The 17,774-nt window shown below is 37.2% G+C and overlaps 1 protein-coding gene across 2 annotated transcripts in view; it reads left to right on the top strand.

Moving 5' to 3' along the window:
- LOC113069352 (band 4.1-like protein 1) overlaps positions 1-15,412 on the top strand; it is a 126,005-nt gene extending 110,593 nt beyond the window's left edge. For both annotated transcript variants that reach the window (XM_026242362.1, XM_026242361.1), the window contains one exon: positions 15,230-15,412. In XM_026242362.1, coding sequence (XP_026098147.1) covers positions 15,230-15,397 — 168 coding nt within the window. In that variant the 3' untranslated portion in view covers positions 15,398-15,412. The remainder of the gene's footprint in view (positions 1-15,229) is intronic.
- The last annotated feature ends 2,362 nt before the right edge of the window (positions 15,413-17,774 follow it).

The following is a 17,774-nucleotide window of genomic DNA, read 5'->3' as shown; positions in this document are numbered from 1 at the left end:
GACTCTTATACTTAATACAAACCCATCTACTACACTAAAGTTAGACATTAAAAGTCATGGATGTCATGGATGTGGTATTTTCATCGTATGCATCTCTAAACAGTACTTCAATAAATAAACCGCTGTTGATAAGTCGTTCATGTAAGTGAGAGGCGGGATGATTTTGACCGTTTTAGTCATTCATCGTGCTTAAGGTCTGATCCGGAAAACGCGCTACAACTGTAACTGCGCTGTCACGTCTAAATAACCCGCTCTTCTTTAAGAAAAACGCTAGGCGAGCAGTTTCTGACATCTATTAATTCATTTAATTTTTTCAATCAATCAATCAATCAATCACCTTTATTTATATAGTGCTTTAAACAAAATACATTGCGTCAAAGCACTGAACAACATTCATTTGGAAAACAGTGTCTCCATAATGCAAAATGATAGTTAAAGGCAGTTCATCATTGAATTCAGTTATGTCATCTCCGTTCAGTTTAAATAGTGTCTGTGCATTTATTTGCAATCAAGTCAATGATATCGCTGTAGATGAAGTGACCCCAACTAAGCAAGCCAGAGGCGACAGCGGCAAGGAACCGAAACTCCATCGGTGACAGAATGGAGAAAAAAACCTTGGGAGAAACCAGGCTCAGTTGGGGGGCCAGTTCTCCTCTGACCAGACGAAACCAGTAGTTCAATTTCAGGCTGCAGCAAAGTCAGATTGTGCAGAAGAATCATCTGTTTCCTGTGGTCTTGTCCTGGTGGTCCTCTGAGACAAGGTCTTTACAGGGGATCTGTATCTGGGGCTCTAGTTGTCCTGGTCTCCACTGTCTTTCAGGGCAGTAGAGGTCCTTTCTAGGTGCTGATCCACCATCTGGTCTGGATACGTACTGGATCCGGGTGACTGCAGTGACCCTCTGATCTGGATACAGACTGGATCTGGTGGCCACGGTGACCTCGGAACAAGAGAGAAACAGACAAATATTAGCGTAGATGCCATTCTTCTAATGATGTAGAAAGTACGGTGTTATGTGAAGTGTTTTTCACCACGGCAAATGTTTTGTTTAGCTTACATATTAGTTTTAGTCAGTTACATAGGTGCCACGCATGAAGTTTATAGTTATTTTAAATAATTATGATAGAGTTACAGGTTTAGGTTAGTGGGGTGCCTGTAAGCGGTGAAAACTTCAAGCATCGGAGACGGAGACGACGGTGTTACTCAAACAGCCCAAACTGTTGTATTACGCGTTACTAAGACAAAATCTGTAACAGCATTCATTAATATGTTGAAATGAAAATAAACATACAAAACTTTATAATGACCGTGAGTTCAATATAGCCTAACACCACATAGACAAATTTGTTCTAACGCTTTCGCCCTAAAATTGCGAGATTTTCTTGACTTCGCTAGATCTCATCACGCCGCAGCGAACTGTAAACCACACACTTTCTCATCACATTGCGCTAAGAAACTGCACATGGTTAAAGCTATTACACCATAAACTGTCTAAAGTTGTTAATGTACAAGCACAGTAAACTATTTCTACAAAAAATATCATCGCACTACTGTTTTTTGCGTATAATACATCGTTCAACAATACTTTTGCACACTCATTCGACTGTATTTATTACCGCCGTTCTCACGTTCCTGCTGTTCATAATGTATATATAATCCTTCATTGCTCTGTTCATAATGTACATACCATCCCTACATTGCATTTATATTTATATTCTGTATATACTCGGATCGATATTGTACGTATATAACAACTACACTGTATATCATAGCTTTACTTACTCTGCACTTTTATATAAAACACTATATTCTTGCACTTCAATATTCTATATGAACAAGAGCTCTAGATGTAGGGGCGATATTGTTATGCTGTAAAATTCCTGTGAACAGGCAGTGTATGTTTGACCGCAGTCAGAGAAAACTCTTCATCAGAAAACTGCAAAACAACGTGTCAACAGATCGGTCGACTATCTCTGGTAAAAATAAATACATAAATAAAATTATACATGTTTACGATTCACACATTGACAATTTTTGTCTTATGTGACCATTACAGCTAAAATCACTGAATTATGAAATGCGAAAGTGTGTACGCCATTTTTCTATAACCGTTACAAAAGTGAGAATATCGTAGTTCTCAAATGTGTTTGTATTACAACGGTAGCCCATCTAAAAATCTGGAGAAGTGGAGAAGCAAAGAGGTTTAGCACATACACACGTACACTAGAGATGTTGCTTTATTTAAATCGAAGAAGATGGCCGTAGGAACTGATAACATTGTTTAATGTCGTCCTGTCGTGTTTTGTCAAAATAATAAAAAAGTTAGGTCTAATGTTTAATAGTTTTTCTTAAATGAATAGAATGTGCTCACCTGCTCTCTTTCCCACGAGAGAGTTATAAAAATAAAAATGTGAATTGTGTCATCGGCTATCCGAACACGATGACTAAATCTAACGGAGTAATAAAAATATCATTTACAAATCAACATTTAACAAAAAAAAAAAATAAAATACTTTAACAATTGTATTCTGAATTCTATATGCATTTTAAACGTTAGTTTTTTTTTTTTTTTAGTAAACCATTTAACATTACACGATGCCTACAAAATAGTCAAAGCGTATGTTTTCAGTTCTAGGTAAGAACATTTACACCGAGTGTTATAGGCTGGGTAAATAATTTGAAAATAGTATTTCTGTCGAATGAGAAAAGTTCAGTCGTACATTTAAAAAAAGTTCTGATGTAGAAATTATGTTTCTGCCAAACATATCCAAAGAGAAAGGGTTTTCCTCTCTGGAGAGAAAAGCATTAGGGGTGCATAAATTATATGAAGAGACGATGCCGGTCATCGGGTTATTTAAAAAAAATAAGACGATAGACGGTGTGCCTTGCTTTAGTGACACATAATGTGTTTAAACACGTTTCAAATTGTAGGTGTAATTATTTGACTGACTTTAAGCAAGATGTATATTTGTTATTTTACAGTACGCATAAAATCTACAGGATAGAAGGATGGGGATACAGTAAAATACATCTATAAACTTTAAGAAAAGTTAACTTTCATTACACTATTGTAAAGGGATCTTACAGTAGGCTAAATGAAAAGCAGTACGTAATAAGGCTGAAGGGCAAACAACCGATGGAAAACACACGTTGGGGGGATACTGTCGGTTAAATATATTGTTTTAAATAAGGAATATAATATGGATAGTACTTTTAATACAAAATATATAAAATAGAACTACAGCCTGTTAGATGTACAGGCGGTCATTTTAATATTTTTGCTTTTAAATGGAGGTATTTTGGGATGGCTAAACAGAGGGCCTGCAAATGTCTTTCCTGCTCTGTGTCTGAAAGTACCGTAGATATGTGAAAGGTTTACGACCGTAGCAACGCACATAAATTACATCTCTAGGATGCGTGGGTCTTTCCTGAACCATCTTTAATGGTTGAATGGTTCTTTCCTGAACCATCTTTAATGGTTGAATACGATCGAGGATCTTTCTTCTAAAAGATAAAACAACTTCATCCAAACTTCACAGTCTATACTTTGACAAACAAACAAGCTCCTCAGTATAGATTTAAAGCAAAATCAATATTTTTTATTTTTTATTTTTAAAACATACAGAAAGACTTTGGCATCATGTTTCATTGTGTGTGTATGTCTGTGTGTGTGTGTGTGAGAGAGAGAGAGAGAGTGTGTGTGTGTGTGTGTAAGAGACAGAGAGTGTGTGTGTTTGTGTGTGTGTGTGCGTGTGTGAGAGAGAGAGAGAGAGAGTGTGTGTGTGTGTGTGTGTGTGTTTGAGAGAGAGAGAGAGGGAGAGAGAGAGAGAGAGAGAGAGAGAGTGTGTGTGTGTGTGAGTGAGAGAGAGAGAGAGAGAGAGAGAGAGAGAGATGGTATGAAAACTTTGAAGATGGTGCTAAAAATAAGAACTTTAAAGAATCTAAAGTGATTAATGCATGATGCATCTAATATAATATAATCATATATATGATATGATATAATATGATATAAATAATTTTTTATTATATAATATTATATAAAAATAAAAAATATTTTAGGTAATATATATCATCATTTTGTTGAATTAAGAATCAACGGACATCAGATGTACTGGGGGTACTGATTATTATAAAACATTACATTAAATGTTAGCTTTGAAATAATGTACACCATTGACTTAGATCATGCGGTCTGGAACTCCACCCTCGCCTGCGCGGGGTGTGTGTGAAGCAGCCTCTCAGGTCTCACATACATTTCACTATGAGGACCTGTGAGATTCTGTTTATGATTTATTCATTTTTATTTTATTTTTTTAAGATGTAAATTTTATTTTGGGGATATTTCATTCATGTTTGGACATCTCTCACCGGTCTAACAATGTAAGGGATATTTTTTTTATATGTTTCATCAGAAATGTTTATTGTATATACTATGCGATCACATTTAAAATAAGTTATCTTTTAAAAAAAAGAAGTATGGTGTGTTTTATAAGTTTAATTAACTTAAATGTTGAATACTTTTTTTGTTTAATGAATTGCTTTAGTAGTCTGATGTCATTATATAATTATTTATTTCCATATTATTTAACCCTGGAGTCTGATTGGGTTTTGTGGGACTGGAGATATTTTGGCATCCCTCAGACGTCGGTGTTTTTCATTATCCTAAAACGTATTAATGGCTAAAAGTCTGAATATCCATAATATGTGATCAGCATGATTGTACATGTCTGTAATTTTGAGAAGGCTGAATTTATGTTTAGTTTTTGTTTAAAATGTGTTTAAAACGTGTTTGTATATGTTGTATAAGTATTGGTTGAATACATGATTAAAAAATGAATGATAAATGATTTGCTTTGGTTTAGTAACATGTCTGTTACTGCAATGTGTTTTATGAACATGATGAATACTTGTTTAAAATGTATGTTCCGGTTTAGTAACATGCCGTCATATATAATTTTATATTTTATTTATTTTTTCATATTGTTTAAAATAGAGATAAGTCTCTTTTTAACTTGATATGTCCGCGCGTATGTCCGGTTGTTTATATGTTTTTTTCAGAATACAAATTTGTATAGTGGCATGGATATTGTAGTGATCTAACAAGGTACGTGTGGTTTATGGTTAAATTTATATAGGGTAGTCATAAATCAGATCGCTTAAAAAAATAAATTTTATTAAAAATGTACGTCCATGCAGCATTTTATTGTGTGGTGGTACTGTAGGTGTACGGTTAAAATAAATAATTAAACAGCTTTTTGAAAAAGATATGATATAAAGATGGAAATTTTTTCCCCGATCCTGGTAAAATGTATATTTTTAGTGATGAACAAACCTATTGTAAATGTTTTGTTTTATATTGTTTGTGAATGTATAATGTGTTTATATTCATTAAAAGAAGAAAATAAGACTTGGAGACGAATGAATGACTGAGAGGGAGAGAGATGGGGTACAAGAGATGCTAGCCACGCACCAACCGTAATTCATAGGTGAACCGTCAGAAAACTGTCAAAAACATGGTACTCCCGCGTTAGATACTGTGGTTTTAATTAACAAATGGCTTTGAAGATATTATGATTGGTTAGTAAACTCGGACGAGTGTGCACTGTGGCGTGCAAGCACAGGGACCTTCAGCTCTCTAAAAACACCTCCTTTCTGCTCTCTTAAATATAAAATAAAAAAATAAATAAAATTTGTCCCGCCCATCCATCATAAGGTCACCGGAAGTTCAACCTGTCAAAAGGTCAAAGGTCAAAGTCATAAATCATCATGACAGAAGCTACATTATAAGAACTACTCACTTCATTTTTATCCAAGGAGACAGAACTACTTGCACTGTTTTTATCAGTGGGACAATATTTATACAATACTATAACCTAGAAATAATTTAACGGGGTCTCTTGCAAGTCGCAGCAGCACGAATTATGTGGCCAGCATCATCTGATTCAAATATTATGCTAATTAACAGTGAGTGTAGTTTCAGACATTATAGTGCTTCACTCGCACTGACTCTTATTCTGCATGCAAGAATGAAAAACCCAGGCTGAAGGTGGAGCGATTCGACCAATCAGAAGAAAGCAGCGTTTCAGCTCTGCCCACAAGTGGGAATGAAATATTGAACCCATAAACCGAAATGATCAAAACGTACACGGACCAACGGTCTTATCCATGTTCTCTCACTTGAATCCTCTTCTTGAGATTTGAGTCTGTGACCTTCTGCAAGCCCTGCCTTGTTCATGCAGTAATTGACATGGTGGGAGGGGGCGGATACGTGATCGCCTTGGAATGCATTTTCAATGTGGACATTGAATTTTGCTACATTCATTACGGGACATTGAATGAAAATGCAATCGTAAGTGTCTTGACTGTGAGTGTTAATGCATTTAAGGAAAATAGCATTTAAATGATAATTTTGCCACAGTTTTTTCTTAAACATGTTATACATATCTAATCATTTCTGTAATACAATTTCATTTTCATTTTGCAACTTTAAAATTTTAAAACTAGTATTAATTTTACATATTAAAACTGGTGTATGAAATGGCAAATGAAAATTATGTAATTTAATTTTCATTTTCATTTTGCACCAAACGTTGCAAAAATGTATTGGAAAATGTAAATGAAAATACAGAAATGCATTACCATTTTACATATTGCATTGTCATTTTGCATATTACATTCCAAATTGAATATTGATACCCATATGCTTCCATAAACGACTGCTGTTTCCAGTGAATATGAAAAATGCAAAGTGTTGGTAGTTTGGAAAAAAATCAAGAATAATAACAGAGTTAATACTAAATATTGCTAAATGTTCATGATGAACCTGAAGATTTTTTTTTTTTTTAAACCAAGAATGAAACTAAATGAAAATGAAATGAAAACATTTAGGCATATACACATAGGCCTTATATTTATTTACTGTTTAATAAAAAATAGCATGCATATGATCCTGTGTGTAAAGGTCTTCTTTTAATTTTTGTTTAGTAGACTGTAGCCTAAGACTATCCTACAATTTGAAATTAACAAATTGTACATTTTTTTATGTTTTTTTTTTTTTTTACATTTTACAATGTTATATCATAATGTTATTGTTGATTTAATTCCTTCTTTTATCTCCTTTTACAATTACATTCATTTCGCAATCTGTCCCTTTGCACCACCTGGCGGTAGTTTCGTGAATGATTTTAACACGCAACTGAATTACAGTAGGCTGTCCACCATCTGTACATCCATCTAGTTGCAGATTGTAATCTACAAAATTCTGTGTAGTGTTTTTTTGTCCAATAATTAATATCTCTGTCTTATCCAAATTCAATTGGAGAAAAGTATTTGTCATCCAATCTTTAACATTTTTAACACACTCTGTTAGCTTAGATAATTTAGAAATTTCATCTGGTCTCATTGAGATATATAGCTGAGTATCATCAGCATAACAGTGGAAGCTTATTCCGTATTTTTTAATAATATTACAAAGGGGCAACATGTATTTTGAAAATAGAAGGGGACCTAGGACGGATCCTTGTGGCACTCCATATTTTACTGATGATAAATTAGATGACTCCCCATTTAAGTAAACAAAATGGTAGCGATCGGACAGCTAGGATCTAAACCATCTTAGAGCCTGCCCTTGAATACCTGTATAGTTTTGTAATCGATCTATGAGTATGTCATGATCTATGGCCCCCTTCCCCAAATCTTACCCTGGAGGTCCAATGCGCTGCAGAGTTTAGCTTCACCCCTGATCAAAGACACCTGCTTGTGATTTTCTAATGATCCCAAAGACACAGATTGGCATTGATTAGCATGCTCAGGTGTGTTCAATTAGTGTTAGAGCTAAACTCCGCAGGAAAGTGGATCTCGTGGTCCAGATATGAGGATCCCTGATCTATGGTGTCGAAACGCAGCACTGAGATCAAGTAAGACTAGAAATGAGATGCAGCCTGAAATTCTTCATACAGATAATTTTTGTGCAGGAAGGTGCTCAATTGAGCAGACACAACTTTTTCTAAAATTTTAGACATAAATGGAAGATTTGAAATAGGCCTTTAATTTGCCAGTTCACTAGGATCTAGTTTTGGTTTCTTAATAAGAGGCTTAATAACTGCCAGCTTGAATGGTTTTGGGAGGTGACCTAAAGATAACGACGAGTTAATGATATTGAGAAGCGGTTCTTCGGCTACAGGTAAAAACTCTTTCAGTAATTTAGTGGGTACAGGATCTAATAAACATGTTGTTAGTTTAGATACAAGTGATACGTTTATTTAGCGCTTCCTGTCCTATATTTGTAAAGCACTGCAATTTATCTTTGGGTACGATGCATGAAACTGAAGTGTTAGACGCTGTAGAATCTACATTCTCTATTTTATTTCTAATGTTATCTATTTTATCAGTGAAGAAATTCATAAAGTCATTACTATTAAACGTTGGTGGAATATTTGAATCAGGTGGTGTCTGGTAATTTGTTAATTTAGCCACTGTGCTAAATAAAAACCTTGGATTGTTTTGGTTATTTTCTATGAGTTTGTGTATATGCTCTGCCCTAGCAGTTTTTAGAGCCTGTCTATAGCTGTACTTAACTGTTTTTCCATGCAATTCTAAAAACTTCCAAGTTAGTTTTTCTCCATTTGCGTTCAAGACTACGATCTACTTTCTTGAGAGAGTGAGTATTACTGTTATACCATGGCACAGTATGTTTTTCTCTAACCTTTTTCAATTTGATGGGGGCAACAGCTTCTAATGTATTAGAGAAAATAGTGCCCATGTCGTTAGTCATTCAGTCTAGTTCATGTGTATTTTTGGGTTCAAATAGCAGTTGAGATAGATCAGGCAGGCTAATTTGTCTTTGGTGGCTGGAACAATAGTTCTGCCCAGACGGTAACGCTGAGACATATAGTTAATATCAGTGATACGCAGCATGCACGATACAAGGAAATGTTCTGTAACATCATCACTTTGAGGTACGATATCTATATCAGTAAGATCGATTCCATGCAATATAATTAAATCTAGTGTATGATTAAAACGATGAGTGGGCCCGGTGACATTTTACTTGACTCCAAAAGAGTTTATTAGGTCAGTAAACTCAAGTCCTAATGTATCATTTGTATTATCAACGTGAATATTAAAATCTCCCATGATTAGCGCCTTATCAACTGTAACCAGAAGGTCTGAGAGGAAATCTGCAAATTCTTTTAGGAATTCTGTATACGGCCCTGGTAATCTATACACAGTAGACAGAGCAAGAGATACATTAGGTTTCTTTTGCATGTCTGACAGTGTAACATTAAGCAGAAGTATTTCAAATGAGTTAAACCTGTATCCTGTTTTCTGGGTAACATTGAGAATATCACTATATATTGTTGCAACACCTCCTCCCCGACCAGTCTGACGGGGCTCATGCTTCTAACAGTAGTTTGGTGGAGTGGACTCATTTAGACCAAAATAATCATTTGGTTTTAGCCAGGTTTCAGTCCAGCAGAGTACATCAAAACTAATATCTGTGATCATTTCATTTACAATAACTGCTTTGGGTGTGAGTGATCTAACATTTGTGAGCCAAAACTTTAAAAATTGTTTTTGTTCATTTACTTTACATGTTTCTGGTTTAATCGCGATAAGATTTTTTTCTAGATCCTACATTAAATTTATATTTTTTGTCCTCACTATTAGGGGAACAGACCCAGTCTTAATAGATTGTACAGCGCAAGTACTTTTATCATTTAAGCGGGTGGAACAAAAGTCATCATAATAGTTATTTGAGATTAGTCACATGGAGCGAAGTGTCCTGGAGATGTTGTCAGAGAGCAGCTCCGGTCCGACTCTGCTGGGGTGCAATCCCATCAGCGTGAAACAGCCTAGGACGCTCCCAAAAAAGATTCCAGTTATTTAAAAATAACACTTTCTGTTCTTTACACCATGACAACAACCATTCATTTAAAGCAAAAAGTCTACTGAACCTTTCGTGTCCTCATCGATACATGTGCAGTGGTCCTTACATGATGATTGTCGCCGCGGGCGTGTTGCTGCGAACTGTCTCGATCAGGCTCCTGAAGTCCTTCTTCAGTGTCTCCGTCTGCCGCAGTGTTGTGACGTGAAGCACGACCGCTCTGGGGCTCTCCTTGTCCTTCATGATCGCTGATATCTGCGCAGAAACATCGAGAACATGAGCACCGGCGAAACAATGAGTTTGCACTTTACCTTCGGCTAACGTAGCATGGATGGAGTCTCCGATGATCACAGCGTCGCATCCCGCCTCGCGGAGGGGAGCTTACCGGTTCCGGGTGGAGATCTCAAAGACCAGAGGTGGAGAAGTCGTTGCCCGGGGCCTGGCTCGTGTCCTCCGGTGTGGATGCACCCAGGGTCCATGGTGTCCCAGCGCTAGAGTGAAGGACATCTGGGAAGATCGCGTCCTGGGTGCACCTTTGCAGAGAAACACACGGAGTAGTCGTGGTGGGACTGTTAACAGCACGCTGTATACTTACCCCGGACTTGTGAGCGTCAGCCTGGGATGATTCCAGCGCTCTGATTGTTTTTGTTGTAGAATACAATAGAGGATATATTCACACATTATATAAATGGAAATGATGGTGTATAAAATTGATTTTTAAGATAAAAATAGTCAATGAAAAGATTATAGTGACGGAGCTCAAACGCAGTACAGGTGCCAACAACAAACAGGAAGTGTTATACTTCCCATAACCCCTGATGTACTTGCTACATCATTAAAAGAATGGCATCTACGCTAATATTAGTCTGTTTCTCTCTTATTTTGAGGTCACCATAGCCACCAGATCCTGTCTGTATCCAAGTTAGAGGGTCACTGCAGTCACCCGGATCCAGTACGTATCCAGACCAGATGGTGGATCAGCACCTTGAAAGGACCTCTTCAGCCCTGAAAGACAGTGGAGACCAAGAAAACTAGAGCCCCAGATACAGATCCCCTGTAAAGACCTTGTCACAGACGACCACCGAGACAAGACAGATGATTCTTCTGCACAATCTGACTTTGCTGCAACCTGGAATTGTACTGCTGGTTTCATCTGGTTACAGGAGAACTGCCCCCCTGACTGAGCCTGGTTTCTCCCAAAGTTTTTTTCTCTTTTCTGTCACCCATGGAGTTTTGTTTCCTTGCCGCTGTCACCTCTGGCTTGCTTAGTTGGGGTTACTTCATTTACACTGATGTCATTGACTTGATTGCAAATGATTGCACAGACACTATTTAAACTGAACTGAGATGATGACCGCTTTGTTCAACCGAGCCATTGGTTCATCTTTTATTTCATTGCATGAACCAATGGCTGTGCAGTTACACTGCATTACTGAAAAGGCTTCAGAATTATGAGAAAAATTATTTTCCCATAGCATCTTAGTAGATGCAGTACTCGTTCATGTATTTTAGGGAACCAAGCTTACATTAGTAACAGAATACGTTTTTCAGACATTTCAGAGTATTTTCAATTGTCTTTGTAGAGTACACACAATCACAAAGTATCCTTTCCACTACACAAAATAATTGTTTCATCTATATAAATGTTTTATTCAAAGTACAATAAGTGCCTTTCATAAAGCTCTTAATATCAAACATCTAATTTGCCTGTCTTCTCATTCAGTTTAATACATTTAATACATATTTAATCTAACTCATCTTAATGGCTAATCAGTGAATCTTTTGGTACATCTATAGATATAGATTCAATAGATGGTTTCTAAAGAACTTGTTTGCATTTCAGGGATTACCAAATGTAATTAATTCTTTTTTGCACTATAAGTGATTTATCTTAGGCTACATCCACACGAAGCCGGAGCTTAACCCAGTCCAATCGAAACCACAACATGATGTAGTATACATGCCAGACCAGCATGTGGCACTGTAATTCTGCCACAGAGATACACTAAAAACAGAGAAGACATGGACTCTGCACATAAACTTTGCGCGTGGTACACAAACAAATATTGAACAATGAATTTATTTATCTGTGTTAATGTTAGTTAATAAAAAGTCATTCATTTAGCGTGTGTTCATGTTTTTGGTGCTGTTACATGATGTAGAGGTGTCTGACTAGGGGCGAGACTTGGGCTGATGACATCATCATTTCAGAAAATATACGGATGGCCCCGTCCACATGAAAACGCAAAGACGGCATTTTTTAATTTATCCACTCTGGTACCCGATTTCAAAAAATTGTGGTTTCACCTTCCGAAAAGCCATATCCGTGTTGAAAAAAACACCTATCCGATAAAAAAATTGTGCGTTTTCACAGAAACCCGTCTCTGAGTGGCTGGGGCCTTAGATGATAACCAGTAGTCAAGTCAAGTCACCTTTATTTATATAGCGCTTTAAACAAAATACATTGCGTCAAAGCAACTGAACAACATTCATTAGAAAAATAAAATGATAGTTAAAGGCAGTTCATTATTGAATTCAGTGATGTCATCTCTGTTCAGTTAAATAGTGTCTGTGCATTTATTTGGAATCAAGTCAAGGATATCGCTGTAGATGAAGTGACCCCAACTAAGCAAGCCAGAGACGACAGCAGCAAGGAACCAAAACTCCATCGGTGTAAGAACGGAGAAAAAAAAACCTTGGGAGAAACAAGGTTTCTCCTCTGAACAGACGAAACCAGTAGTTCAATTCCAGGCTGCAGCAAAGTCAGATTGTGCAGAAGAATCATCTGTTTTCTGTGGTCTTGTTCTGGTGGTCCTCTGAGACAAGGTCTTTACAGGGGATCTGTATCTGGGGCTCTAGTTGTCGTGGTCTCCGCTGTCTTTCAGGGCAGTAGAGGTCCTTTCTAGGTGCTGATCCACCATCTGGTCTGGATACGTACTGGATCCGGGCGACTGCATTGGCCCTCTGATTTGGATACAGACTGGATCTGGTGGCAAGGGTGACCTCGGAATAAGAAAGAAACAGACAAATATTAGCTTAGATGCCATTCTTTTAATGATGTATCAAGTACATAGAGTGTTATGGGAAGTGTTTGCGGTTCCGGTTTACCTAATTAATGCAGCCTAAAAATCCTTTAACGGATTTGGATATTAAAAGCATATTAGTATGTTATTTGTAAGCCAGTTTAAAGAGATGGGTCTTTAATCTAGATTTAAACTGCAAGAGTGTGTCTGCCTCCCAAACAATGTTAGGTAGGTTATTCCAGAGTTTAGGCGCCAAATAGGAAAAGGATCTGCCTCCCGGAGTTGATTTTGATATTCTAGGTATTATCAAATTGCCTGATTTTTGAGAACGTAGCGTACATAGAGGATTATAATGTAAAAGGAGCTCATTCAAATACTGAGGTGCAAAACCATTTAGCGCTTTATAATTAATAAGCAATATTTTAAAATCTATACAATGTTTGGAAGGGAGCCAGTGCGGGGTTGACAGGACCTGGCTAATATGGTCATACTTCCTGGTTCTAGTAAGAACTCTTGCTGCTGCATTTTGGACAAGCTGTAGTTTGTTTACTAAGCATGCAGAACAACCACCCAATAAAGCATTACAATAAGCTAACCTTGAGGTCATAAATGCATGGATTAACATTTCTGCATTTGACATTGAGAGCATAGGCCATAATTTAGATATACTTTTGAGATGGAAAAAATGCAGTTTTACAAATGCGAGAAACGGCTTTCTAAGGAAAGATTGCGATCAAATAGCACACCTAGGTTCCTAACTGATGACGAAGAATTGACAGAGCAGCCATCAAGTCTTAAACAGTGTTTTAGGTTATTACATGCAGAGTTTTTAGGTCCTATAAATAAATTTTTTCAGAATGTAGCAGTAAGAAATGACTCCTCATCCAGTTTTTTATATCGACTATGCATTCCATTAGTTTTTCACTTTCTACATGAACTAGTTCAAAGTTCAATCAGGACCACTTCCGTCAAGTATATTTAATGACAATTATAATTGCATACAGTTAGTGTTGGCGGTATGGTTATGTTCTGGGTAACACTCCACACGCCTGTCCATGCAGCCATGCTTGGACAGAGCGGCGAAAGCAGCAAGACAAACCCCCCTGGGGTACAGAACAGAACCATTATAAGCATACATAATTACAATTCTCAATTACATGAGTTGAAAACAAAATGTCATGGAGACTGCTTCCAATGAAGTCACTGTAAAGAAAGAACAAGTTAGATCAGATTACAGGTTTAGTTGGTGGAGTTGGGGTTGGAGGAGGGAGTTAATTGCAAGCAGCAATGCGATGGAGAGACACTGAATAATGGGAACTTAAATAGACCGCAGGTGATAGGTGTCGAGACTGGATTGGTACACATCAGGAACAGCTGACTGTCAGCTGATGCAAGCATGACTATCATGACCTGACTGAACTAACGCGATGCTCGATTTCAATCAGGACCACTTCAGTCAAGTATATTTAATGACAATTATAATTGCATACAGTTAGTGTTGGCGGTATGGTTATGTTCTGGGCAACACTCCACACGCCTGTCCATGCAGCCATGCTTGGACAGAGCGGGGAAAGCAGCAAGACAAACCCCCAAAACAACCATATGCCAAAACTCCCCAACACAACTGATGCAATTTGAATGGCCAGCAATGAGAAATGTTGCTTGATACTATATTTATGGGGGAAGCATCACACAAACTCGGAGAGAAGCATACAACAAGCATGTTGCTTAGCTGCTTATGCAAAATATTTGAGAGAACTGTATGGGGGAAGCATACACCCCTAGCAGCAGCAGCCTAATACGATGTCAGTTTGTATATCATTCAATTTAAATATTACATGCTGAAAAAGCACATTAAGGTGGGGGGTGGGAGCGTCACCCAAAGTTAAGCAAAAGAGGATGTGCAACAAGTATGTTCTTAAAATGTTTAAGCAGCTGTGATTGTAAAGGGGGAAGCATGCGCCCCTAGCAGCAGCAGTCTGATATGATGGCAGTATTATCCAATTTTATGCATCTACCATGCTGTAAAAATCACAGAGGGGGAAGCGTCAGAAAAAAGGGGACAAAATTGCACCTTTTTGGGTACAACAGCTTGTCATTGGAACAGTAATGTTTTCTTAAAAGGGGATGAATGAATTACTATATAAAATTTTTCTGTTCTTATTATTGCAACGTGACGGAGAGTGGAATTAATATTTTATTAGGACCAGATCATCAAATATAAACATCTTATAAACATGGTTATTGTTTGCACTGTCTGCTAATTGCATAATTTATATGTATGTTTATCCCTTCCATATTTGTGTTTTGTTATTTTTGCAGAAGCAATGTAAGGGGCAGGTTCTCCTGGACCTGGTGTGTGAACATCTAAACTTGTTGGAAAAGGACTATTTCGGCTTGACCTTCAGTGATTCTGACAGCCAAAAGGTCAGAGATCTATTCCAAATGCTTCTATCATTTAATCTCAGACGTATAAAGACTCACAAATAATACATTAATATGGAACAGATGGCTGAAATACCATCTGCTCATTAGTTTTACATCACAATAAAATGATATGTAAGCATATAATAATAATAATAATAATTATAATTTGCAGATAGGTAAGGAAAATGTACTTAATTCAAGAATCAAGCTTACATCCAAAGACTAAGCAGCTACTTTGTTGTCTCACTCTCCAGCCGGTCATCAGTCTATGGAAAGACAAGTAATGACAAATGTCTTTAAAACAAAAAAAGCAGACATGTGCTGTGATAAACTGCGGTAACTTTGTAGTCTTGATATACTGTTACAAATACTACTATAAGTAAACATTTTTCCCATCAATAACAGCACAAATTATATGGACAGGGCCGTCGCAAGTGGGTTGAAAGGTTTTTACTATTATAAGGGCCCATGGCTGAGGGGGGCCCCCGGCGATCTCAACCGTCTGGTTGAGGCCAGCCTAAAAAGATGATTAGGACAGTTGACAGGCCATTGCTGAATGTCATCACGAAAGCTTATAATTTTCTAGTGATGGCCGATTCGTGTTCGTGATTCGGTCGTTCAATTCAACCGGTTCTTCTTAGTGAACTGGTTGAAACAGTTCACCAAATCGAACTGAATCGTTTGAAACGGTTCACGTCTCCAATAAGCATAAATCCACAAATCACTTAAGCTGTTAACTTTTTTAACGTGATTGACACTCCCTCTGAGTCAGAATAAACCAATAATCCGGGGTAATCCATTTACTCAAACAGTACACTGAATGAAATGCTGTGAAGACCAAACTGAAGATGAACACTGAGCCGAGCCAGATAATGAACGAACACGCCCACTGCTGGAGCAGTTCTCGAGTCAAGAACCGGTTGCTTCGGTTTTCGGATCACCAGTACACTCAACCAAGAATCGTTTTGTCGGACGTGTCCGAATTGAGAACCGATGAACTGATGATACTGCGCATGCGTGTAATTTTGTAAGTATTTTGTTAAACATCGGAAAGTGTGATAAAATAACTATATTTTATTTTATTTTTTTTAATTTTTTTTTTTAGATTAATGTTTCCAATCTGTATATTGTATATAATGTATAGGCCAAATGGGTTTTCAGGGAAGTTGGACAATAATTGAGACTCTAAAGACTCTTATGTTTAATAGGAATAAGAGATGATTTATGAGATATCTGTACTGTATTTATAGTTAATGATGAAACATTCACAAATTGAGTTTGTAGTAAACAGAACATGAACACGAGTAGAGCAGCTGATGACACTGAACTGCAGCATGTGCCGGTTAGAGCGATTCTCGTTCTCGAGTCAAGAACCGGTTGCATCGTTTTTCGGATCATCAGTACACTCAACCGAGAATCGTTTCTGTCGGACGCGTCCGAATTGAGAACCGATGAACTGATGATACTGCGCATGCGCGATTCAGCGTGAAGCCAACTGACTCACAGCATGTCTGAACCGAAGGGATTCTTTTGGTGATTGATTCTGATTCTGTACTAGTAATGTTATGAGCGCAGGTATTTCGAGGGCTTGGATGAAGGGCAATCTGGCGAAACGTAAGTTCATTTAATAACAAATACATCGCAACGGATTATGTTTAGTAAGTGGATCATGGTTTCTGCGCTGATGACACCTAATTTATTTACTTTATATCTTCAAGACTTAAACCCTCATATGCACATTATTGCTGTTACTGTATTTAGGTGTTGTTGCAAAACTCAAATGTAAACTTTTCATGATTATGAGGTTTTAACTGACTAAAGTTATGATTACTGACTTTATATATTTGAATGTTTGATAGACGTGACGCCATAACGTCATTGCCAATGACGTCATTACGTCGAGCGTGAAAGAACCGATGAACCGTTTTTTTCAACCTGTTTATTTAACCGTCCAAAAAGAACCGGTTAGCGGAAAAGAATCGAACTTCCCATCACTATAATTTTCACTTGTTTTTAAGCCTTGCCGCTTGCCAATTTAAATATTCAAAAGAGTTTAAAGCATTGAAATACAAATATGCGTGTTCAGTGCGCATGCAGAGAGCCATGTCTCACAGACAGCAACACTGAACCGACCTTTCCTTTGTCCTGCACCTGAACGAACAAATACAAATTGCAGTAGTTTAAAAAAAAAAACAGAAACGGATGTGTAAGAGCCCAATTCAGCACCCACGGTGTTCTGGTGTTCAGGGCTCATGCAGAGAGAGGGCGTTTCAAAACACATGAACACAGAGTTTACCTTGTACCAACAATACACACAAATACATACAAAATAAAGTATGTTCGAAAAAAGTGTCTTACGTGTGTGTTATGTCTTAAGTGAAAGTAAACATTTGAGGAAAAAAATAGGATGTGTATTATATTGGATCCATTCATTGTCTCT

This window comes from Carassius auratus, unplaced genomic scaffold (genome assembly GCF_003368295.1).
Source record: "Carassius auratus strain Wakin unplaced genomic scaffold, ASM336829v1 scaf_tig00001591, whole genome shotgun sequence".
Taxonomy (NCBI): Eukaryota; Metazoa; Chordata; class Actinopteri; order Cypriniformes; family Cyprinidae; genus Carassius; species Carassius auratus.
This window is presented reverse-complemented; position numbering and strand designations above follow the sequence as displayed.